We start from the raw sequence: 25,588 nt of genomic DNA on the forward strand, positions 1-25,588 counted from the left end.
ACCTGTCCAGGGTGTCCCCTGCCTTCGCTCTGAGTCAGCTGGGATAGACTCCACCTTCCCCGTGGCCCTACAGAGGACTAAGCAGTGCATAGATAGACGGATGGATGGATGTTTGAAATGGGACTACAGTACTCTTTACTTTCTGAGGTCTGAGGCAAAGAATACACAAATATGTTGCAACGGCTCTAATTTCTGCAATGTCAGCATATAGAGCTAAGAGATTCATTGTATCTTTGTTCACTCTCAATTTTCCTTTAATTCCTGAAAAAGGTCTCCAGGTGCTTAAGGGCAATTATCAAATGTACAAATGCAAGTATGCACAAGCTCTGCTTTATGGGATTAATCCCCTTGTACCTCAACCAAAAGAGTAACTGACACTTTTACACTCACACACAAACACACACAAAAAAAAACTGTTTCTAAAAAAAAAATAATTTTAAAAATACAAAGACAAGGAAACAGTGTGTATGCAACCCAAACAGAGCAGCAGCAGGATTTGAAGCCGTCTTCAACAGACTCTCTAATAACAGCCTTTCTGGAGTGTCTTTGATCTACTGCTTTTTTATGGTGGTAGACAAGCCACTACTCTTGGAAAGAGGAGGTTCAACTTTAGCCTCTCTCATTGATGTTGCTGCTGAGGCTTTCCTTATTGCCTCAACAGCTGCTGACCATCGGAGTTCATAATACATTATACTTAACATACAATTACTGTCATTCTGTGAATGATTGTGCAAATGCTGTTGACAATGTTGTCCTTAAATGCTGAACAACTCCGGCTCCGAAGGCTGAAATGTCATCAGCTGTTTACCTTCAGGGACTGGAGTCATTTCTTTATTTTGACAAACTGCCTTTTTTTTCTCTCTCCTCTTCTTCTTTTCCACTTGGTGCTTCCACTTGAGCAACATTGATTATTTGCCAGACTGCCACGTCGCTGTCTGTGTGTTTTGGGAAAGGCCTGCATACACAGAGGGCTGTCTGTGTGAACCTTGAACACACAAGGGCCACTCTGTTGGACGACACACAGACAGCAGAAAGGGGGTCACCGTGCACTGTCTCACTCTCCATGACTCAGGGATGATAACGCAAAAAGGAAAAGTTGTGCCCCACGGGTCATTTCTCCTCTCTGGGTCGGGGAGGTTGTGAGTGTCTCTCCTAAATGCATCCCCAAGACCTCCATAGCCTTTCACACACACACACAGACACAAAAAAAAACCCATGAGAGGCTGGTCTGTGGGCGGGGAGTATGGTAATACCCTCCAGAGGAAGTGAGCGCAGTGTAGTGGAATGTAGTTGCCATTAGTGGGAGTTGAGCGGCTGCTGGCTAACAGTTAGCCTGCTAGGCTGAGTTTGAGCTGGAGACGCAGAGGAGAGTGATGAAAACATGCCTCACTTCACAGTGGTACCAGTGAAGGATCAAGCTCAGTCCAGCTACGACAGCCTCGAGGGGATTAACTGGGTTGATTACAGGGACACTGGACAGGACTACCCTGATCACCAAGACACTGTCAGCTCTGATGGTAAGTCTCACAACTTTTACGCAGCTCTTTATCTCTAAGCTTGGACACCAAAGCGAGTTCATCTGGAGGTTCTGCAGTTGAAAAAAGTGTGTCCAACAAGTGGAAGTTCACGAGTTGGGAGTCAGCACAGCATGGGAAAAAAACTTTGCTTTGTCCTGGGAGCCTTGTGAACAGCTGGTTGAATGGTTACCATGGCAATTCTCCAGGGCCACAAAGCAGTATTCCAACAGCAGGCAGGTCTGTTTTTTTGACAGGTCACTCTAGATAAACTTGAAGAAACACTTGTTTTTATCGTTTTTGGAGCTGCTTTTTTTTTTTAAATTCCCTGGCTGGGCGAGTTGTTTGGCATAAACTCAGGGACAGATGAGTAACAAAGGGGGAAACAATGAAAGGGGTGAGAACCACGGGGAAAACTATGGGACGCTTACTGGGGGTGGGGTTGTGTGAGTGGGCCCGATACCGCCGCCACAAGAAAGAAGGCCTCAAGTGGTTCCTCGCACAAAAGATGGAGCGTTCTTTGTGTCGTGGGAGGATTTCCTTTCACAGAGATTGGCTGCTCAACAACACGGGAGCAAATTTGCCCCTTCTCGCTTCCCTGCTTCAGCATGTCTCTCGCTGTCATTCACTTGTTTCTCCACTGTATCAACACAGAAAGAGCAGGGCCAGCGTCTGACAGAGGAGAACAGAGGAGGGGCAGAGGGAAGACAAGGAGCAGGGAGAGGAGTTTGTAGCCGCCGGGTAGGATTATGTTCGAGCAGTGCCCGTTTGTGTGGGCTGAGAGAGCGAACAAACTTTTTTTTTTTTTTGTGGAAATAGAAGACACACACACACACACACGGGCGTGGCCTTAAAATAAAGCGTCCACTCTTTACCAAGGGCCCAGAAGGCTGGGCTGGGCACAATAACACACACTCACTAGCCATTCATTTACAGTATATTACATTACTGTGTGGCTGACTGTGAACTCCCTGCCGATAAATATCAACAGAGAGAATCATTGCTCAATGCTGAAACATGTCTAATGAGTTGTTCCCGAGTTCATGTGCTTTCAGAGAGCAAACAGCCAGCGTGTTTGTGCATAAATGCGAGATGTGAGTGCATCACTTGGCGAGAAAACGGCGTCATGCATGAGATAAATCCAAGGACAGGACTCAGACGGACTGATATCTGAAGCAATACAAGGAAGGGACCTCAGCACTTGTTTACCCAGCTGCTGGTCTGTATGTTTCTGGAATGCATGGAAGTCATCCATTACAGGCAGATGATGTTCTTGAACAGTTGAACTGCAAGTTCACATGTTTAATATATGGTTTAAAAGTAGTGGCCTGAATGCTGTGCAAGCAGAATTGTTGTAATATGTTCCCGCAAATAGTAGGCAGATGTCCTGAAATAACCCTCTCGCAGTTTTTGGGTGAGTTTTCCACAGGCCTGCCTGTTGCTGCTTAACCTTGCCTTCCTGCCGTCGTAGTTCTCTCTTACCCATCCGAGAAGAGCTTCCTGAAATACCACAGCAACAACAAGCTTTAAACACGGGGAGGGGGGAAATACATGCTGGACAGGGTGGGAAGTAGAAGAAAAAGGATGTGAAGCTGTGACGAATGATTAGATGGAGCAAAGGGCACACAGTGTGTTGCCATTTATTGTCCAACACATATAGAAACTTCACTTTACAGCTACTTAAGCAAATGTGAGACACTTTTTTTTATATCTTCCTCTTATTTTTTAGCATAACTCAGAAAGAAATGTGTTTTGTTGAACAAGACGGGAGCATGAATGACATATGAGGTAGTTTATGTGTTCAATGTTTCTTCATCTTTAGCGTTTCCATGCAGACAGAGAAAAAAAAACAGGGTGGGAAAGTCTGTGTGGTTAAAAGTGGGTGCATGTGCTGGATGATTTCATCATGGGAGTGGTGTGCTTGGCTATGTTAGATGCTGTGTATCTCAGCCGTGGCGTGACGTATGCAGCATGGAGGAAGTGACACAGAGCAAAGTCTGTTTCAGGCTATGAACTCAGCTCTGTTCGGCGCAGTACGGCCACAACATTGCGGTCACTGTAGTGCTGTACTTCACACGCTGAAATTTCAGGGCGGAAAGCTTTTTTTTTCATACTTTCTCGCTGCTGCGTGATAAATTAAAAGCAGCATTTATGTATGTGTTGAACACAACTTGTCTTCAGTGGGGATTCTATGATGATGCCCTTCATGAGGTAAAATCTTGTTTTAATCATTTTATTATTTCTGCAGTAAAAACCCAGCAGATAACAAAACATCTCTGTCCATCTCTGGTGAATCTTCCGTTTTTACTGTACAAAGCTGGAAGAAAAAGCCATTTGTGGCAACCTAGAATTTTTTTTCACCATCGTTCCGTGTCCATGCACTCCTCCTGGTGTTAATATGAGTTTTTATTCATGATATATTTGTTGTAACATCACAGCCCTTAGGTAATGGTTAAAATTCATTGATACCCTGGGAAATATGGGAGGAAAAAGCAGGCAAGACGCACAATCTTCTCCCCTTAACAGCTGCCTAAGCGCCCTTTGGGAAGGCATTTAGACATTCCAAGAGGATGTGAGGTAAAGCAACAAATAGCGTCCCGTCCCAATTTCCCATCCCAAGCTGATATGCAGCAGCTATTGTTGGTATAATAAATGAATAATTTCATTTCCTTTTTCCCATAAATACTCTTACTTTTCACAATCATATCATCATCGGGGGTTTCATTCATACGTAGCCACAGTTGGTGTTGCTAGGAAATAGTTTCACAGATGGAAAAGTACGCCAGTGGCAAGTTGTATTGTCATTATTATTATTATTATTATGATTATTAAATCTGCACTGCTGGAGTTTCAGCAGAACACACTGCAAATGCATATTATCAAGTTTCTACATGATATAGTAATGCATCCAGCAGATAAGGATGAGCATTTAACTGGATTCTGGTTTATGGCCACCGAGTTAAATATTTGGTTTCTACATGCAAAGGAATTGTGGCGCTTTAAGCTTCACTGTGTTCGTCAAGCAGCCCGTCTGCCCTTTGGTGCCGGCCAGGTAGCGCGCTGTGGGTTTATCAGAGCTGTCTCGCAGCAGAACGCTGCCGATTGCTGTGGCTGCAAACGATAGCGATAGAAGCAGAAAAACTGAACCAAAATAGCTGGAGGCCATAAAACTAAAACTACAAGATCAATGTTGCGAAAATACTCTCTAGATCTGAAGGTGTGTTTACAATACACACTACCATTTGATCCAGTGTAAACATATTGATTAGTGTAAGCTCTAGACTGATTCTTCTTTTATAGTGTTACTGGGGAAAACAGAGCAGATGTTCCTCCTGCAAAGGGAACCGATGTGACCATAGAGTGTAAATTTGTCAAGCTCGACAGGTTTCCTGAGGAGCGCACGCAATGATTGGGTGCTTTGGAGAATGCTGCCATGTGTTGCCTCTCTGCTTCTGGAGAACAGGGTGACCATTTGTGTCGTGTTGTCTGGCATGCCATTCAAATAACCCTTGAGAGATAAATATTCTCCGGTGGAGCAAAAAAAATGTGGAGCTGATGACAGAGCTGGAACAAACTCAGACACACATACTCACTGATACACACCACTAGTAACTCAAAGTTTAAATCATTAATACTTTTTAGAGATCATCAAAGGCGATCATACTTTAATTAAATTATTTGTCACACATAATTTCCCACAACTATCTCAACATCTAATCATCAGCCATCTTTGTTGCGTTGGCTCATTCACATCAAAGTGAGAACAGGGCAAGCAGCAGTTCAGACACTTTTTTTTTTTCACCCAATGCGTACCATTATCTCTTCTTGACGATCTCCTCGCAACTGAAAGCATCTAATATGTCCTGTACCAGGAGATCAGTCCAGAACACATGACAACATAAATGGTTCAGCGTCTATGCATACATGATTGGTTACCGTGTTTTTCTCTGTAGATATAAAAGATCTTCACCCTGACATTGTGACTCATGAGAATGCTTGGATGAAATACAAAACAGTTTTTACCATTGCTGGAAAATGCAAATGTAGCAGGTTTGTGTGTTTTTAAATCCCTCAGCCAGACATAAGGCCAGAGAGCAGTGTTGTTTAGAAAGTCATAGAAAGATAAAATGTCTGCTCCTAAATTATGTATTATTCTGTCTTTACTTGTTTTATATTACATGCACAGACTTAAAAGAACAATTACGTATTAAGTTTACAACAAGGTTCAACTGAGGTTCAGGAACAGGAACACAACTTAACCCAGGGGTGCCCAATCCTGGTCCTAGAGAGCCCCTATCCAGCATGTTTTAGATGTTTCCCTCTTCCAACACACCTGATTCAAATGATCAGCTCATCATCAAGCTCTGCAGAAGCCTGATAACGATCCTGATCATGTGAATCAGGTGTGTTGGAAGAGGGAAACATCTAAAACATGCAGGACTGTGGCCCTCGAGGACCAGGATTGGACACCCCTGCAACCCCTCCACTTCCGGTCCTACATCTCGACACCACTCTGCTCTTCCCTCTTGTTCGCTCTCACTTCTCGTGCTTCACGGAGCAACACACGCCATCGTTCAGCCACATTGCCAGTCTAGAAAAGTTTAGAAAACTCAGACTCACCACGAACCGCTCATCCATCAGCACCTCCGTGAGGGAGCGTCCAGCCCGGATCCAGATCTCCTCCACGCCGATCAGCCGAATTCCCAACGAGCCCCCGGAGACGACGAGATCAGCGTCGCTCCAGAAACAGCACCAACCGCGTCGCTCGTCCCGAAGAGACGACTCCAACCAGAACTCCTCTCTCCGTCCTCCAGCCGCATCAGACTCCCCATCCGATCCCAGCTACAACCAGGGAAGCTCTTCTCAGGGAAAACCAAAACTTAATCACTCCCTCGTCAGCTTTTACTCGCTCCAGCGCTGATGTCAGAAGCAGACGAGCGTCCAGAGAAACCGCCGCATCGGGAAACGATCGGCTCCCGCTCCCGCACTCTGACAGATCCTCTGGCGATGTCTCTCCACATGAAATCTCCCACCGGACCGTCGTGGATCTTCAGAAAGAAAAAGACTGTCCGGCACTGTGCTGACAACAAAGTCAAACTATTCTAACTTCTGAGAAACTCGCAGAGCTGAGGTCACGTGACCACAACAATCAACCATCTGGCAGGTGTCGAGGTTGCGCGTCCAAACGTGACGTCATAACGCTACCTGTAGCTCCGCCCACCCCCCAAAAAACCTGATGCAGACAGAGCTCCACAGTATTCCCTTCAGTTCTCTTGATAATGTCCATCTACATGTAATATCCAACCAGTTCACCATTGGTCTTCACAGAGCTTAAGAGAAAGTCTTCACCTGCCACCTTGCTGATGACAAAGATAAAGTATGTCAACATCTGACAAACTCTAAGAGCTTTCAGCAGGTGATAAACCAAAACAATCATCTCCCTAATAGACACCACGCTGTGCACCTGACCATGACATCACCACACTCTCCATAGCTCCACCTGGGTTGCCAGGTGTGGTCATCCTACCAACCAGCAACCTACCCTACTGCAACCTGTTCCCAGCTCCACCACTACAGCCACTTATGGCCATCGGATACCAACTCAACTACCCTCCCTTGAAACTCCCCAACAACCTTTTCCCTTCACATCTGACACCAGGCTACCAGACCCTCCCTTCCATCCAAATCCATCCTCGTCCACCTCGCTAACCTCGCCCTCATCGTCTTCATGAACAAAGTCAGAGCAACTCTCCACACAGTCGTGCCTGTCGTGCAGCACCTAACCTGGTGGTCAGTCTCCAATCCATTCCTCCTCCATGCCGACTACATCCCAGGCTACTGCAACAATATCACTGATTCCCTTCACTTCATCTGGAACAGATTCTGCTCCTCCTTCCATCATTCAATGTACTCCTTCCTACATCCAAGCAGTGCAATCTCGTATTGCTCACTTCCATCTCGGGCTCAGAATTCCCATGATACTGCAGCAGTATAATTTATCATGGTCAATTCAACTGACATAAGTTTGCCAATCCTAAGACAGCAACCCATTCCTACATCCCACGTTCCAGCCTCTAGCCGGTACTCTAAAATCAATGTTTCTATTGGCCTTCCTTTGTTCCTGTGACGCACAGAGTTCATTGCAATGTTGATCGATGAGTCGAGTTCGATCCACACTGCCATCCTATAGAACCTCTTCCACATCCACTATGCAACCATCCTGCATCTCTGACGACTGCCCGATCAATTCACTCAAACGAAGTCAAAGCAATCAAGCGGGTAATCCAATGGCCACCATGTACTCCAAGCTAGATTCACACCCAAGCCCTTACAAATCCGTCATACACCACATACAAACCAGAAAATCTCAGGATGCTTCGCCTTCCGACCCTCAGTTTGTTACAGGGGACCGGTCAAACTGCAACCTCACCCCGATTCCTCTTCCACTTCAAGCAAGTCCCGACGACATCCAGAATCCTAGCACATTCTCTGGCCACACCGTCCGTGTCAACACAGCTTCCAGCCAACAGGTTCCAGACCACATAATCAAAGCCATGGGCCTCGGCTTCTCATCTGCTCCAACCCCCAAGACCCACGTTATGTCCACTCTTTGTTTTATTGCTGTGGGATGCTTTTTGGGGGGGTCCGCCAGCCCGGGAGCTGCTGCTCATCCCTAACTAAGCATTTCCCCACATTGCATCAGCTCGTTTAAGGCATCAACAACACAACGATTATCCGCATCCAACAAAAAATCAAGCTTCAGTTTATTGGTGTGACCCTAGCTGGGGAAGTAAGCATAAAGGAGACCGGTGGACCCCAAAACCTGGGTTGATAGTTGAAAGGGCCACAGCAGAAATGGCATCTGATTCTGAATGGTGTCTTTAAAACAAGCGTCTTTTTGTATTTTCTTAGTGCTTGATCAAAATCTTGTTGTACAGGAGCTTATTATTCACATTGCCTTAACAGGTTGGGATATACTGTATAGCAATTAAGAGAATAGAGCCACTGTCCTGGCTCTTTAATTTAGCACCATTTAGTTGTTGTTTTTTAACTCTGTACTTGAAATAAGCATTTAGTTTCTTAGTATCTTCCTCCAGTGGACCATGCTGTTAACACACAGCAGACTGTGTTCGTGTCAGTGCTTGCACAAAGCAAACATAAATGAACTGTCTGTAGAGCAAATATACAACTTTAAACTTCATTCAGTGTCTAAAACTATTTTTTACAAAGGCACCACAGACGCCTATTCCCCCGATACCGACCACGTTTTACTGTTTATCCATTAGTTCTACACACACTGACATTCCCATTTCATTTATTTGTGTCTTTTTGGGAGTCTGTATACGATCCACCCCTTCCCGCCCACCTTTACCCCCTGAGGTAATCAGCCTGAGCTGCCATCCTTTTCTCATCATTAGCGCACATCAAAGCTAATATGTTTTGCTGTAAGGCTCAGCAGGTTAGCATTCCTCTGCTCTGTTCAGATTCAACTCTGCATGAAACAGAACCATTACAGCTAACATCGGCCTGTTGCTGTAGCAGAATTACATTATTTCTTGCCACAGGCTAGGGAGCAGAGTAAAGTAAAATGAAACCAAGCAACTTTATACAAAGCTAGAATTAGGTTTTAAAAAGTAAGATGTAAGTTTTTATTTTATTTTTTTTATTGCATTGCCTGGAATATGTCTTTTTGATTGCTGGTTTTCCTCCTACAACATTACATGCTGAAATATACTTTGTAGGCCTGTACATTTAAATAAAGAATGTCATGTTGGATGATATATGTGAGTGCAATGATATGATGTTTTGGTATCAGTGCAGTTAAAGAAAAGTGTGGCTTTCCCTTCAACTTGTCCCAAAGTGGGAGCTATCATTTATATATTATTTGCAATATGGCCAAAAGCACAGCTTATGCGGTTGTAAACTGCTTCTACAGCTACGCACCATACAGTCACATAATGTTGCTATACAGAAATCCATAGCACCTAATGACAGGACTGGGCTTGATTTAGGCAGATTTTGTACAACTCCTGCTTGTGAGCAATAACTGAGGAAAGAGGAATGAAGGTTTAGATTATGTGGGTTCAGCTACAATAGATTCCACATAACAATACTGCAAATGAGTCACGTCAGAGTTATTTGCAGTCTCACTTACCATTTTCCCAATTGCAGCTAGTTGGGACATGGTGGAGTGCTGACATTTGAAAGAGTGGCTCTGAGAGTGGATGAAGGAGTTTACAGGCCCAGAGGCATGCACTCCACTGAATACAGTAGACAATGGTGAGCACACTTCTTCTCCTTTAACCATTTAACCATAGAACAGTTGTCCCACGTTTGCCCAACCCAGTGGCATCTTTGAAGGTATTCATCAATATAGGAGAGGAAGCAAATGAAATAAAGAAGAAATCACCATAGATGTATATACAGTCTCCTTTAACCGCCTCTGTCTTTTCCACATATATACACACACTTACCCAGACCAGCCACCTCCAAACAGCTGTAATCAGTAGAACGTTCTTGCCAACTAACCGTACATAGAGAGGGCTAAGCTGTGACTCTCAGCGTTAAGTCCTAAATGTTTATTAAACAGAAAGTTAAGCAAAGAGGATTGTTTTTCAGACCCTAAGAGGCTCATGGACACCAATATTGTTTTCCACGTGTAATCCGCTTTAAAAGGTGCAGACACATTGCTGTGAAGTTTTCTGCCTCTTAGTCGTTACCAGTTTTGAGCATATTTAATAGATCAGAGAAAGAACGCTTGCAGTCCAGATAAAGAACATGCTTGGAGAAGATGTTTTCGCAGAGGTTTTATTGGACCTCTGAAAAATCCTATTGATTTTGATTTGCTCTGAGAAGTTTGGTTTTGTTTAGATGTCATGTACTTTGAACTTTGAGAAGACTTGACAGCCTATCGATACGGGTTGCCAAGTTTCAGCATCTTCCCTGAGAATGGATGCGGTTGGTAATGCACAACAAATTAAACCCTCAAACACTGGCAGTCGGTCGAAACGGTTGCACTTTTGTTGCATGTGGTGTTTAACTGGAACTAAAGTCGTAATAGTCAAAGCTATGATAGTTTATAGGATGTCTTGGAATCCTCGTGTAAAAATTGCCAGTATTAGCAGTTATAAGTAGCTGAAATGCCGATAACTGGGTTGAATTAAGTTAATAAACACACATTATACATTTTTAGCTTCCACCATCACTTTCAGATGAATAAAACTTACTAAAAAATGAGCTGAAATATTCATTTTTTCACAACTTAAATGCTCTTTTCCAGACACAAGGTGAGGTTTGAAGAAAGTAAAAGTCAAGCTCTCTCAACACGCTCTTGTACAAATGTTTCAGTCGTGCAACGCACTATTTGATCTTGTAGCTGTAGTTGTGGGTTGTTGTGGTGGGGGCACAGATGACATGTCTGCACACGCTGCTGTAGAGCCTCTGCTGTTCTGTGCTCACCGCATGACTCTTTGTGCCTTCATAACAGGCCACTTAATCTTTAATCTTTTAGATTTGGCATTTAATTTTAGGTTATTAACAACAGACCCCCAGCGTCTCCACAGCTCATTGTTAAAGTGAGTCTTATGTAGCCTGTCCAAAAAACTATTTTAGGTTTTGACTTTAGGGTAATCGTGCAGAGAAGAATGTTTGAGGCACCACAGATTCAGCAGCAAAGGAAACATTTCAACATATCTCACTCTGCGGCAATGCTGCCTCATTTGTTTATATGAATCTGTGCCTGTGTCTTATCCAAAGAAGAAAGACATGCAGTCGTACCTCTCCCTACTGCTGTTCATGAAGACAACACTAGAGGACAGTATTGAGACAGTTTTCACTTTTATCTCTTCCGACATGTCACTGCGCTCCAGCTGTGTAGGTGGAGAAATCTGACCTTTGTTCTGTCGCTCATCATCTCATTTTCATCTGTAAAGAGAAAAAACAATGATTTAAATACGCATGTCTCATTGATAGCTTGCACCGATCCGTTTTCAAGGGAGGTTTTTGCACTCTTTATTTATTTTTATTTCCTATTTTGCTCATCGTTACAGCTCTGAAGCAATGGTTAGGAAGATAGTTTGTGTGGTTGTGTATCCAGATATATTCAAACTGATCATGAGCACAGTTTAGGGGATGTGGATGATTTAGAGCTGCACCTCATTTTCATCTGTAACAGGAAAAGCTGATGATTTAAATAAGCCTCTGTTTGTGATAATTTGCATGGATCAGTTTTCCACAAAAGCTTCTTGCTTCATCTAGATGTTTTGAACACTTCTTTTTATTTTATTGCTTTGCTGCTGCTTCTGGAGGTAGTTTGGAAGAAACTGTATGTGATTATGCATCCGGATATGTCCAAGCTGATTATGAGCACAGTTTAGGGATGCGGATAGTGTAACACTGCGCTTCATTGAAATACCTTAAACCCAACTCCAGGCCTTATAGTTTCACGTGTGTGTGTGTGTGTATAATGGTGTGTGTGTGTGTGTGTGTGTGTGTGTGTGTGTGTGTGTGTGTGTGTGTGTGTGTGAGTGAGTGTATTACCAGTTTTCTCCACTCCCCAGCTCTCACCCCCCCTCACTGTGCACTATGTGTTAGATCAGGCCCCCCGAATGAGAGCTCACCCAGGGTGGCCGGGTGTCCTGGATAGTAATCGACATTTCCCCCCGAGCTGGAGCACAGAGTGCTCTGCTGCAGACACAGCACATAGCTATGCTCATGCACAGTGATATTAGCAGCAGTGGGACACAGAACACAGGTGAGTGAAGACCAGTAAAGTTCAGCCAACCCCTGCTGTTTTCTACACAGTTGAGAATACTTTTCTATTTCGTGCCCACTTGGTAAGTTGGCTGGCTTTTTGTTGCAGGATTAATTTGGGTTTTAAGATGCCGCTGTTAAAGTTTACATGCTCTAATAACCCAAGGTTAGGTAATTTCTAGGTAATGAGGTGTGTGCATGCCTGCGAATGTGAATATATATGTGTGTGTGGTAAAGTTTGTAGTACTACTTTGCGTGCAATAATTGCCCCCAGGCACTGTGCTCATCTCTGTTTGATTGTTTTCTTCAAAAAGAGAAATTAATGAGAGTGAAATCTAATTATATGCCTGTTTATCACCTGGACCTTGCTTTGTCGTTCTGTGCTGCTTTTGGCCCTTCACTGCAGCTTCACTGGATGAATTGTGTTACTGCTACAGGGACATTGTTAATGTGTTTCAGTTATAATTAACAGTGACAAAAGCTAAAAAAAATAAAATAAAATGAAAAAAATGATTGCCTTGAAAAAACAGGGACTGGTATGTTTTGCATTAATTACTGTACAGGCAGTGGTGCTGGTGTCACATTTATTATTGGAGATTTTATTTCAATAATGCCACAGGTTTCTCAATCTTTGAAAACTTTGATAGTTTTTAATGATATTAATAATAATCCATTTGCACATATATTGTTTATGACTCATTTTTAATGTAAACTGATGACATTTGTGTGTATTTTATTGTGCATCCATCAACGACTGTTAATCTGTCCTGACACAACGCATGTAACTTATGTGACACTACTTTAAAAAGAGGCACATGTGAACAAACTAAAGTGATTGTGGATGTATTTGTGGATGTTCCTTTGAGCCAAATGATCATACAGGAGCTCCGTAATTGTTTGTAGACTTAACTCATCTTTAAAGTAAATCTAAATGATTGCCTCTTAAGCTGTAAATTATAAATTTTGATCCCAATGGCATAACTAAGAACATTTGTCATAGTTATTGTCAGAAAAATGTGTTCTTTCCAGGGAAGTAATTCTGTTTTTATTGTTAACGTTACGTGTTTTATTCCTCTCTCTAATAGGACATGGGAATCATAAAGAAGACAGCCCTTTTCTCAACAGCGCCGACGCTGCCAGCAAGAAAAATGACTTCTACGACAGAAATCTGGCATTGTTTGAGGTCTGTTTATTTTCACTTTGCAGCATTTCTGCCAAACAACCGACTCAATCGAATTCGATGAAATTAACTTCCTCCTCTTCTCTTCTTCCAGGAAGAGCTGGACATCCGGCCCAAGGTTTCCTCTCTGCTCAGCCGCCTGGTCAACTACACCAACATCACGCAGGGAGCCAAGGAGCACGAGGAGGAGGAGAGTGCCGAGGCCTCACGTAGGAAGACCCCCAAGGTCAGCAGTCAGGGAAGGGCAAGGGAACACTACGCCTCACTGGTTTTAAGATGTGTACACTCAGTCTTTTGAGGGTTTGGAAACATTATACTCCACCGCTGGCTCTCTCCCAGCCTCCCTATCCGAGATATTAAGGCTTGTTGATTGATTGCTTTTGCCTTTGTACACTCTGCTAGACTGTGCCTATGCTAGACCTGGATACATGCAAAAAGCTGATAACATGATTGAATGACCTTTATAAAGTACGTCAGTCAATACTAACGATCAATACAGCTGTTTCCTAAAATGTCATGCTCAATACTCTCCCCACTCTGTTTGCCACCATCCTTCACTCCCTCTCTCTCTCTCTCTCTCTCTCAGTCTCCCAACATGGGTACTCTGATGGGAGTCTACTTACCGTGTCTCCAGAACATCTTTGGCGTCATTCTTTTCCTCCGACTGACATGGATTGTTGGGATGGCTGGCATCATACAGTCCCTCCTGATTGTCCTCATGTGCTGCTCATGTGTTAGTATGCACACACACAAATACTGCACACAAATATACAAACTCATACTGGGTTGCTTCCACAAAAGTAGGCAAGTTTTTTATTGCAAAGCCAGTCAACAGTAATTTTTTTCTACTGCATCTTGCATAACAAACACTATAGACTTTCCAGGCTACATATGGTAAATGTAGGGGGGATTATACTCTGTTGGATGAAAGCAGGGATCTGTTTTCAGTCTGATCAGTGAATATTAACTTACTACCTACAAGTTGGCACGTTATCTGTTTGTGTATTCTTCTCCATGTTTATCATGTCTTCTCCTTCCTTTTACAGACCATGTTGACAGCCATATCTATGAGTGCCATCGCTACCAATGGTGTCGTTCCAGGTACTTGGAAACCCGTCACTGTTCACATCGCTGTAAAAGTCTCTTAATATTCATTTATTCTGCACCAGTTTTTCAGCAGTTAATTTTGCCAAAACGTGAAGCTGCTCATTAGATTTTGATATAACATCATCTGACTGGTCCAAAAATGCAAAAAGGACAATTTTCATTAAATATTCTTTCCTCTGGGGGCTAATAGAAATGTACTGTCGTGTCCACTGTGTGCAGTAAAAAGCTGGTAGAGTTCCAGGAGTTTTCAGTTGGTAACATTTGTTCTTGTCCTAGCTGGAGGAGCGTACTTCATGATCTCTCGCTCCCTCGGCCCAGAGTTTGGAGGAGCTGTGGGGCTGTGCTTCTATTTGGGCACCACATTTGCTTCTGCCATGTACATACTGGGGGCCATTGAAATCTTCTTGGTGAGATTGTGAAGAAATTATTCTGCTGTTACATTCCAACTCACATTTGTAAGCTAAAATATGTTGTGCCAAACACGTTTATTCATTTAGTTGCCAAGTTTTATATATAGCGTATAAACTGTTAATGCCTTATTGTGATAAATACATATTTATTTGTTTTATTTTTTTCTTCAGAAATATCTGGTTCCTCAGGCGGCCATCTTTCATGCCACAGACCCCCATGGCAGTGACAGCGCCATGCTGAACAACATGCGAGTCTACGGCTCTTTATGTCTCAGCCTGATGGCTGTGGTCGTTTTTGTGGGAGTCAAATATGTCAACAAGCTGGCTTCCCTTTTCCTGGCCTGTGTCATTATCTCAATTGTGTCTATCTATGCTGGAGCAATCAAATCAGTGACTCATCCGCCGGAATTCCCGTAAGTCTAGCTAAAATGAAAACATGTCTTTACAAGATGTTGTATAAGTTATAAAGACTCCTAATGTGGATTTACTGTTTCATGGGACAAAGAGTACCAGAGAATTATACATGTAAGACGTATTGCTGTATCATTATTTTGTATATATTTTTTTCCCTCTATTATTACGATTCTGTGTTCCATCTGCAAACAATTATTTGTCAACAGAGTAATTTTTCAGTCAAGCAGCTTCTTTTGAAACCATAGGTCAAGCAGTGACAATCTGTGAAAATGGCTTTGAATTAAAGGTGGAGTACGTGGTTCTAATTCGATATAGTTTTTGTCAAATTCAGCAAATGTCATCCCCAGATCAGCTAGATGTCTGTGTGCACATGGCCCTGGCTCTGTAAATGGGAAATGAGCAAAGTGAGAAGTGAGAGCACAGTGGGCTGACATAGCGCGGGATGAATGGTTGAGAATCTTGTTGTACTTTCTCTCCTTGTACATTTGTTTTAAGCACTACTTGTTGTACTTGCAAATGCATTGTCAGTGCTTGTGGCATGGATAGTCGACATTGTCATAAACTTTGGGTTGCTCGTTCACAGCTCGTTGGCAGATCGCAAAATTTACATCACGCACGACATATGCGATCTAAATACACTAACAAGCTAAATATTAACCATCTTTCATCAGACTCCACCTTTAGCTGTTGGTTATGATAATAATTGGCAGCTATTTGATTTTAATATATGATGATGTTAGTGAAGGAAGTAATTATGATTAATGTAGTAGTGACTTACACATTTCTGTGTTGTTATTGGTGTAGGATCTGCATGTTGGGCAACAGGACTTTGGTGAGAGATCGCTTCGACGTTTGTGCTAAGACTGTGATGCAGGGCAACATCACAGTGCCCAGTCAGCTATGGGACAGGTTCTGCCTGCCGGGGAACATGAGCACCGCTCAGTGTGATGACTACTTCATCCAGAACAATGTGACAGAGATACAAGGCATCCCTGGACTGAGCAGTGGGATTATAAGAGGTAAAACTGACAAGGAATCAAAGCATGGGATATATGAGATTGATACAGTATAGCTGTGTTTAAGTTATAAAATTAAACCCACACTTTGTCCTCAAATGTCCCACTTCATGGACAATACATGGATTAATTCAATGTCAATCCAATGACCAACTAATTGTTTAAACATCGTTTTCTATGACAGATAACATGTGGGGCAACTACATGGAAAAAGGCGAGATCTTAGAGAAGGCAGGACTCCAGTCAGTGGATGCTCACAGCACCATGGAGAACTTCATCATGTACGTGTCTGCAGACATTGCTACATCGTTCACACTTCTGGTGGGGATCTTCTTCCCGTCTGCCACAGGTATGTCAGTGCCACAAAACAGGCGACCCTGGTTTATATACAGCTTTTATGACGCTAAATTTGGTCTTACGGAAAATATCTTACATACCTTAAAACACTGTTAGTTACTGTGGTGGTGACATAAGCTTGAGAACATGATTTGTATAAAACAGACCACCATATTTTCATGCAGTATGAAGCAAAAAAAATACATTTTTTTTGTCATCTTCTCATTTTGTGGTGGAGAAACAGGAGTTTGGTGAAATTGGTGCACACATCCAGCAAAACAGAGACGCTTTGAGCCTCCCTCTAACCAACAGCCAACAGGGGGCATTGTTCAACAGGTTTTACTTTACCTTTGTTTTTATACTCTCTCTCATTTTTTACAGGCATCATGGCAGGTTCCAACAGATCCGGTGACCTCAGGGACGCTCAGAAATCCATCCCAGTGGGAACTATCTTAGCTATTACCACTACTTCACTTGTTTGTATCCTAACTTGTGGGGACTACAATCACAATCTTCTCACTTCAAGAGGACAAGAAAGCAGATTTCTAATGATCACCTTTGTGTCACTTTGAGCTCCTTGACCTTTTGTATTCAGATATAACTTCTGTGGTCCTGTTTGGGTCGTGTATTGAGGGAGTAGTCCTGAGGGACAAGTAAGTTATTTTATGTTCTGCTGTATTTACTACTACTGCAGGGGTGGGCAATCCTGCATGTTTTAGATGTTTCCCTCTTCCAAGACACCTGATTCAAATGATCAGGATCATCATCAGGCTTCTGCAGAGCTTGATGATGAGCTGATCATTTGAATCAGGTGTGTTGAAAGAAGGAAACATCTAAAACATGCAGGATTGTGGCCCTCGAGGACCAGGATTGCCCACCCCTGTACTACTGGAACAGTTTATGTCAATGGTAAAGTTTAACAATGAAAAAACAAAACATTAGTGAATCATAAACGTCAGTCACCATCTTCTCGCAGGTTTGGGGACGCCGTTAGGAAAAACTTGGTGGTAGGGACTCTCTCTTGGCCCTCTCCATGGGTCATTGTCATTGGCTCCTTCTTCTCTACTGTTGGGGCAGGACTGCAATCCCTGACCGGGGCTCCGCGACTCCTCCAGGCCATTGCCAAGGATAACATCATTCCTTTCCTTAGGGTGGGACACTACTCACTGATAATGTTGCATTCTTGAATCGCTTCACATTGTCTGAAAACCAACCGTTTTATAGTAACTCTGCAGAACAGAAATGCCTCCTACAGACTAAGGAGCATCCTTTCCAAACATAGTTACCATAAAAATATCCTACCTATTTGCATTGGCTAAAATTTAAGCTTATTTGAATATGGTACAGCATTTAACAAGAAGTGATTTGCATTGCTGTATGTGAAGGTTTTGAATGTTTTGTTGTAGGTGTTTGGTCATGGAAAGACCAATGGAGAGCCTACATGGGCTCTGCTGCTGACTGGTCTCATAGCTGAGCTGGGGATCCTTATTGCCTCACTGGATATGGTGGCTCCTATCCTTTCTATGTGAGCTCACATACATGCACACATGCCATAGTCTGTACTGGCATATACAGAATAAAAACACGGCCGATCTTCTTTTATCAACACCCTCACACTGACATCGATTTCTGTGAGTTCACCATTATATTGTCTACTTTAAATATGTTGTTCTTTTTTGTCTTTTATTAAAAACAGGTTCTTCTTGATGTGCTATCTCTTTGTGAACTTAGCCTGTGCAGTACAAACACTTCTACGCACACCCAACTGGAGGCCGAGGTTCAGATATTACCACTGGTGAGTAAAGGGGTAACAGTGTCTTTTAAATGTACACTTTGTGTGAGATTTTATCTATTTTGCAGCAACACCGTTTCATGGTACAGGCTGTGAACCGTTTTATATTTTTCAATCACAATATATGAGGGCTTGGGGCCTTGTTCTGATCAAGAGTCCCTCGCCGTTTTATTTTTTTCCTTAACAAGAACACTGTAATTCTATGTAAACACATAATTTCCAGCTTTATGTGTCGTACCCACAGGGCTCTGTCTTTCCTTGGCATGAGTATGTGTCTGGCTCTTATGTTCATCTCCTCCTGGTACTATGCTATTGTGGCCATGGGCATTGCTGGGATGATCTACAAGTACATTGAGTATCAGGGGTATGCATTTTTCCTACTTTGGTGTTGCTGTGAGACCATACAGTAAATTCTCGTACAGTTTTTTTTTAATGACATTTGTGCCTCTGTGTTTCTGTCTGACTTTCTGCATATTATTATGCTGAAGGACACCAATGGCTTCATTTTTCTTTCCTTGTCTTTGGGTCTTAAAAAACAGAGCAGAGAAGGAGTGGGGAGATGGTATAAGAGGACTGTCCCTTAGCGCTGCACGCTACGCCCTGCTAAGACTAGAGGTCGGACCCCCACACACCAAGAACTGGAGGTATAGCTACACCAACAGCACATGTTTGGGATATTTCCTCACAAACACTGATATTTAGATTGCATTTCTGAGCTGTTGCATGTGTGGACTTGAAGGTGTTCACATCTGTGTTCACTCATGAGAAGAATACTTGTACAACAAATGGAGCATCAAATCACCAAAAACATGTATTTGACTTTATGATTGTGCCACATCTCGTTTGTCAGTCAGTGTAATAGTAAAAATGTCAAAATTAATGTCAAAATTACTGTAATCCATATACTTTTTGTTTTTTTAAAAATGAAAAATGTATTGATGGCTTTTGACACATGATGTGACACTCAGATGGAAAACTCAAACAACTTAGAAAGTCCTCTACCTTCTCTAAGAACACATAGAGAAATAAATATCATACAACATAAACAACATGAAGTTAAATTTACTACCAAGTCTTATATTTATTAATTAAAAATGCCATTTGTAAGCTATGCACGCTTGTATTTAAAAGTGGTTGAGGAAGTTGTGGGAAGAGAGGTTTTTTTTTTTCCTTTTTCCATTTAACTGGTCGAATTTGTTTACAGTGGTATGTGAACCAATGAGTTCTCATTCCACTGTATTGCCACAGTGAGTCTGCACTTTCTCTGACTATTGCTAGACAGGCCGCTTTTGATCGTATGGCAAAGAATTGACTGAATTCAACATATTGATAAAACATGAACACAGCAGCCTGGTAAGGATGGCTTAGTGATTCAGAGGTCTTGGTTAAAACTGAAATAAACTTGGCAAGAAAGGGTTGTAATCAATTCAAAATACATTTCTATGACTTTAACATGTTAGATTTGATTGAACTCAGTAAATAAATATTGTAGAAACTACATAAAATAGAAGCCTGATAAAATGTGTGCCTACTTTGAGTCAGATATGACATAATTTTGTACCATACCTTTTACTTAGAGTACACTGACATGTGACAGTCAGCAACATACGAGTGGACATATGTAAATGTCATAAATAAAAAATGATCACAACACGTTGTAGTTTAACCAGATATGGCTCAGTTTAATATCTGAAACTGTATTGCAAAAATGAAAACACATTGCACGATTCTATATTGTAAGACTATGTAAGACAACCTAAACCATGTTGCACAACTTAAGGCAACATACTGCACGGCTTAGAAACAACACTGTGCAACTTAAGGACAACGTATAGCACAGACTGTCCACTGTAGGAAGTAGTTTGAAGCTATGGCCTCTACAGCTTAAATCTAAAACTCACTAAATCAGAGATTAATGCAGGAACTATTCAAATGTAATCAATTGACAATGTCTACAAAAGTGTGTAAAGGACGAGTACATGGCCTCGGCCCAGCCCACCATCCTTCTGGTAACCAGTCCTCCTCGGACAGACAGCCAGCATTCATCCATAATTCAGTGTAATTATTCTGTGTTAATACAAAGATCCATTTTTACACTTGTCTCGTACAGCTTGTGATTTTGTGCCCTACAGACCTCAGCTGTTGGTGCTGCTGAAGCTTGATGAGGACCTTCATGTAAAATATCCCCGACTGCTCACCTTTGCCTCACAGCTGAAGGCAGGAAAGGGTCTGACCATTGTGGGCTCTGTCATCCAGGGCAACTTCCTGGACAGCTTTGGGGAAATGCAGGCAGCTGAGCAGGTAAACACCAGAAAGAGAGGCATCACGTACCGCGGCCTATTGTTCTCTATTGTGCTGTGCTGCTGACTGAGCTGCCGCTGATTGTTAAAAATGAACAGCCTTTGCCATTTGAAAAACACAATGAAGGATAGAGCTGCTCCTGTGTGAGTTGTAAATTTATGTCACATTTCTTCCGCAGCAGTTGCCTTATTTTATTTATTTAGTTATTTATTGTGCATTTGTCACGTTAATCAAAAGGCACAGCTGCAAACAGCTTGCTGTTAGCAGTACAACATGGTGCCAATGAGCCATTTCAGACTAAATAAGGGACGGGTGCTGTAAGATTTTTCATTATGTGATGTGTTTGGTGAGGAATTAAACAAGTGATGCAAGGTTTCTCTTGTTTATGTGGCACCAACTGGAGAAATTAATCACTCATCCTCTACTTACTTTAGCCAGTTCATATATTATGTATCAGGCCAGGACTTATCAGTAGAGCTTTTGCTCTCTAGGTAAGTATTGATGGTTATTAACCTAATTGTAGCTGCAACGTATGGCCTGAAGTCAAGGCATGCACTATTGTTAGTTTTTTTTATATATAAAAAGCATGATGTATCCATCCATTTGTACTTGGTTTACCTATTTATTATTTATTGTGATTGCATTTGCCCACATTTTTCCTTCCAGGCTATCAAGAACATGATGGAGATCGAGCGGGTCAAAGGTTTCTGCCAGGTCGTGGTGGCATCTAAGTTGCGAGACGGCATCGTCCATCTGATCCAGTCCTGTGGTCTGGGGGGCATGAAACACAACACTGTGGTGATGGGCTGGCCGTATGGCTGGAGACAGAGTGAGGACCCTCGAGCCTGGAAGACTTTTATCAGTAAGAGTCTCACCTAAACACCGATCACAAAACAGGACACACAGCCTGCTCAGCACACTGCTGTATCCCTATTGATGGCTGCTATCCTAAATTATGTTCATGCCTGAAAGCTACACAAACACATCATTACGGCAGAGCTAAGAGCTCATGTGAATATACAATTTAAATGTTCAGATGCATTCCAGATTGGTTTTCAAGTGACTTGTGTGAGAAATGTATGCACTCAGATACCCATCTGACTGCATTAGCTCAGGTGCAGGAGGGCTAATATATGTAATATATGTAAATTCCTTCGCCTGCATGTTTTCATCACTACCCAGACACAGTCCGCTGCACCACAGCTGCCCACCTGGCCCTGATGGTGCCCAAAAATGTGTCATTCTATCCAAGCAACCATGAACGCTTCACAGATGGCAACATTGACGTGTGGTGGATTGTCCATGATGGGGGGATGCTAATGCTGCTGCCTTTCTTGCTCAAACAACATAAGGTGAGCTGACAGAGCTTAGTGCAGATATTTCAGATTTGTGTTTACCACATTTTTTTTTTTTTTTCTAAAGTTGGAGGTTTACTTTCTGTTGCATGGATGCAGATGTGTTCGGCCACATTTAACATTTTCATAATAAAACATACTCAATTTTGGGGCGCCCCTATAGCTCACCTGGTTGAGCAGAAAACCCATGAACAGGGGCTATAGTTCCCTGGTGCGACGTTCGTGAGTTCGAATCCCACTCACAACAGTTTGCAAGGTCTCTCCCCATTCTTCTCCCCCCTTTCCTGTCTCACTCTCTCACTGTCCTGATTAATAAAGGCAAAAACGCCAGAAAAATAATTCAAAAAAGAAACATACTCAATTTAAATAATTCACATCTTTCCTTTAGTACTTTTAGTTTATTGCTTTTTTGGTGAATTTCTCTTTGAACAGCATCGCTCTTCACTGATTTCATTTTAAAGTATGCACTTTGCTTGTGACTGTATACACATTCATTTAATATTAAATTCAGTATCCCACTTGAAATGTCAAAAGCCTTCCTTTTTTTTGCTTATAGGTTTGGAGGAAATGCAAGATGCGCATCTTCACTGTAGCCCAGATGGATGACAACAGCATCCAGATGAAGAAAGATCTCGCAACGTTTCTGTATCAGCTGAGAATAGAGGCTGAGGTGGAGGTGGTGGAGATGGTGAGAGTGAAGAGCAGTTTTATGGCTACCATAAACAAACTGTGAATCAGTTTGACCCAGTGATAAAGATTGCAAGTCCGTTGTCCACAAACCTGTATTTTCAGTTAATTTAAATTAGAGGTTTTTTTTTGGATTTTTTTTAAACTGCGGCTGTAAACGTATTACTGGACATGAATTAATGCCTACATTGCCACACCATCCAGACAAAATACCTTTCATTTGGATTAACCACTAACATTATGTTCCTCATGTTGGATTTCAGCATGACAGTGACATCTCAGCATACACATATGAGCGAACGCTAATGATGGAGCAGAGATCCCAGATGTTGAGGCAAATGAGGCTTTCCAGTGCAGAAAGGCAAAGAGAGGTATGTTGGTGTTGGATTTAATCACTTAGACTAAACAGAATATTATTATTTAAACACAATATATTCCAACCAAACCTGACAACATTCTCGTGGAACCTGCAGGCCCAGCTGGTTAAGGACCGACACTCACTGGTGCGTATGGGCAGCTTGTACTCAGACGAGGAGGAGGAAGTGGTGGAAGCTCCTCCAGAGAAGGTTCAGATGACGTGGACCAGAGAGAAGTGTGAAGCAGAGAGGAGGAACAGGAACAACGCTCCTGAGAACTTCAGAGAACTCATGAGCCTCAAACCGTGAGTCAGATTCAGTTACCTTCAGCTTTTTCTTTACCCTAAAAAAAAAGTTTTATTGGGAAAATCCATTCAACCTCACTTACCCCTTGTTATTTTGTACCTTCTTCCAAACAAGTTTCTCTATATAACACAAATCAATCTTGCTGCAGGGATCAGTCCAACGTGCGGCGGATGCACACAGCTGTGAAGCTGAACGAGGTCATAGTCAACAGGTCCCACGATGCTCGATTAGTGCTGCTCAACATGCCAGGACCCCCTCGGAACACAGACGGAGATGAGAACTGTATCCTTTACCATGACCAGCAAGAAGGGTTTTGTGCTTTTTTTTGTTTGTTTGTTTCACCTCCTTAACGTTTACCTCAGATATGGAGTTTCTGGAGGTGTTGACTGAAGGTTTGGAAAGAGTGCTGCTGGTGAGAGGCGGAGGGCGAGAGGTCATCACTATCTACTCATGACCAGTTAGGAGGTGCTGCGAAGGGGTTTGGACCTCAACAGAACACATTCCACCGCCGGGCAGAAGGCAGCACCCGCTTTGCTTCCAGACAGTTCTGGGTAGATGCATCAATTTGACACTTTTTGTATGGACTTTTGATTACAAAAGAGGTTCATTCTATTCTTGTAGAATATTGGGACACACTAGTGTGCATATCTACCTGTCTGTTCATTCTTTACAAATGGAAGCTGTTACTGATCTCCCGTACAAACTTTAGGTAAACTTATCTATACGTCACGAATGCACCTTTTTGTGAAATATGTGATAATAAACCTATGTTTGATGTTTGGCAGACAGAATTATCCTGAGTAGTGCACACTTTGTTAGAACAGTTTTTTGAAAAAAAGGCAGATTTTTTTATTCGGAAACGGCTCTTTGATTATTTCGGAGGCACACTTCTATTTATTTATTTATTTTCTCAACCTTTCTCTCCCCACTGAGGTTAAAGGACGTGGCTCTGCAGGTAATGAGTGCAGCGCTTGATGCTGGGTGTACTGTATAGATGGCACCAGGATACAGATTGTATTAGTTCTAATTTATATATATTTTAATTTTTTTTTTTTTGGAAAGATACTCGTGTTGTTGATAAGAAAAAAAAACAAAAAATGCATGAATGACATTTAAACTGCTACATTTGTACTTTACCTGAAATGCCTCTCTGCTTACAAAAACAATGCTTTAATTTAAAGTTATAATCCTTAAAGTTCCCAATCAAATTTTTTAAAATGTTGTTCTGTAAACAGATTCGGCACATGCTATCCTGTTGTATTTCTGACAAAGCAGCGTCTCAGTGAGTGCTGACTGTATTACTGAACCACACTTGATGCTCCAACAGTTTGTCACCAAATCAACCAGGACTGGAAGCATGCGAGGATTACAGCTTTTAAATTATTTTGATCTCAGCTACAGACCTCTTAAAGACCCTGTTTGTGTCTTTTCAGGGTTTCTGCTAATAAACTGAGTTTGATGCGTATTTCAGGCAAACATACACTGTCGGGAGCTGCTGTCCTTTCATGTTGACTAATGATCTGTACAAGACTGTTTTATATGTAAGGGTGAGAGAGTGTCACTGAAAACTACAATTTTAGACCAGCATACTCTAAGTTGGAGTGCACTGTCCCAAGTTGCCAAGAATCCAAATACACCTTTTTGCTCATTAAACTTTTGGCACAACATGTTCTCAAAACAGAAACTTTATGTTGACAACACTTTACTGAAGCTATGAGTATTGATTTTTGAAGAGCAGAACAATGTCACCCTTGTATGGTTACGCAAAGAGGAACATAGCCACTACAAGTGAGCTAACCAGAGCGAATTTCTATGAACTTTGTTGGCACAGAGTACTGAATCTTAACAAGGCAGATTTCACGCTGCTGCTTTGAGTTACTGCTGTTCTACGTTCATGATTTGGCTTCAGTTGTGTCTACATGCAAATATTGGAATGATAAACAGGAAGGGCAGCTGTCTGCTCACATTACAATGCACACAAACTTGTGTAAACATTTCCTATTACACTGTAAGATCAAATAAAAAAGAGAATCTGTTTTTAAACTGGACCCGTCTGCACTGT

At 42.2% G+C, this 25,588-nt stretch overlaps 1 protein-coding gene across 1 annotated transcript; it reads left to right on the forward strand.

Annotated features, from left to right (window-relative positions):
* Positions 1 to 1,310: 1,310 nt before the first annotated feature.
* On the forward strand, positions 1,311 to 25,569 carry slc12a4 (solute carrier family 12 member 4). Its single transcript, XM_008281946.1, has 24 exons — positions 1,311 to 1,517; positions 13,352 to 13,449; positions 13,541 to 13,672; positions 14,033 to 14,179; positions 14,493 to 14,547; positions 14,830 to 14,960; positions 15,135 to 15,376; positions 16,182 to 16,396; positions 16,578 to 16,742; positions 17,111 to 17,209; positions 17,325 to 17,382; positions 17,706 to 17,880; positions 18,136 to 18,254; positions 18,426 to 18,524; positions 18,766 to 18,885; positions 19,061 to 19,165; positions 20,654 to 20,822; positions 21,489 to 21,684; positions 22,005 to 22,174; positions 22,734 to 22,865; positions 23,128 to 23,235; positions 23,338 to 23,525; positions 23,675 to 23,808; positions 23,889 to 25,569. The coding sequence occupies exons 1-24, from the start codon at positions 1,382 to 1,384 to the stop codon at positions 23,978 to 23,980; spliced, it is 3,285 nt and encodes a 1,094-aa protein (XP_008280168.1). The 5' UTR covers positions 1,311 to 1,381; the 3' UTR covers positions 23,981 to 25,569.
* Positions 25,570 to 25,588: the final 19 nt, after the last annotated feature.

This window comes from Stegastes partitus, unplaced genomic scaffold, assembly GCF_000690725.1.
Source record: "Stegastes partitus isolate 25-593 unplaced genomic scaffold, Stegastes_partitus-1.0.2 Scaffold252, whole genome shotgun sequence".
Taxonomy (NCBI): Eukaryota; Metazoa; Chordata; class Actinopteri; family Pomacentridae; genus Stegastes; species Stegastes partitus.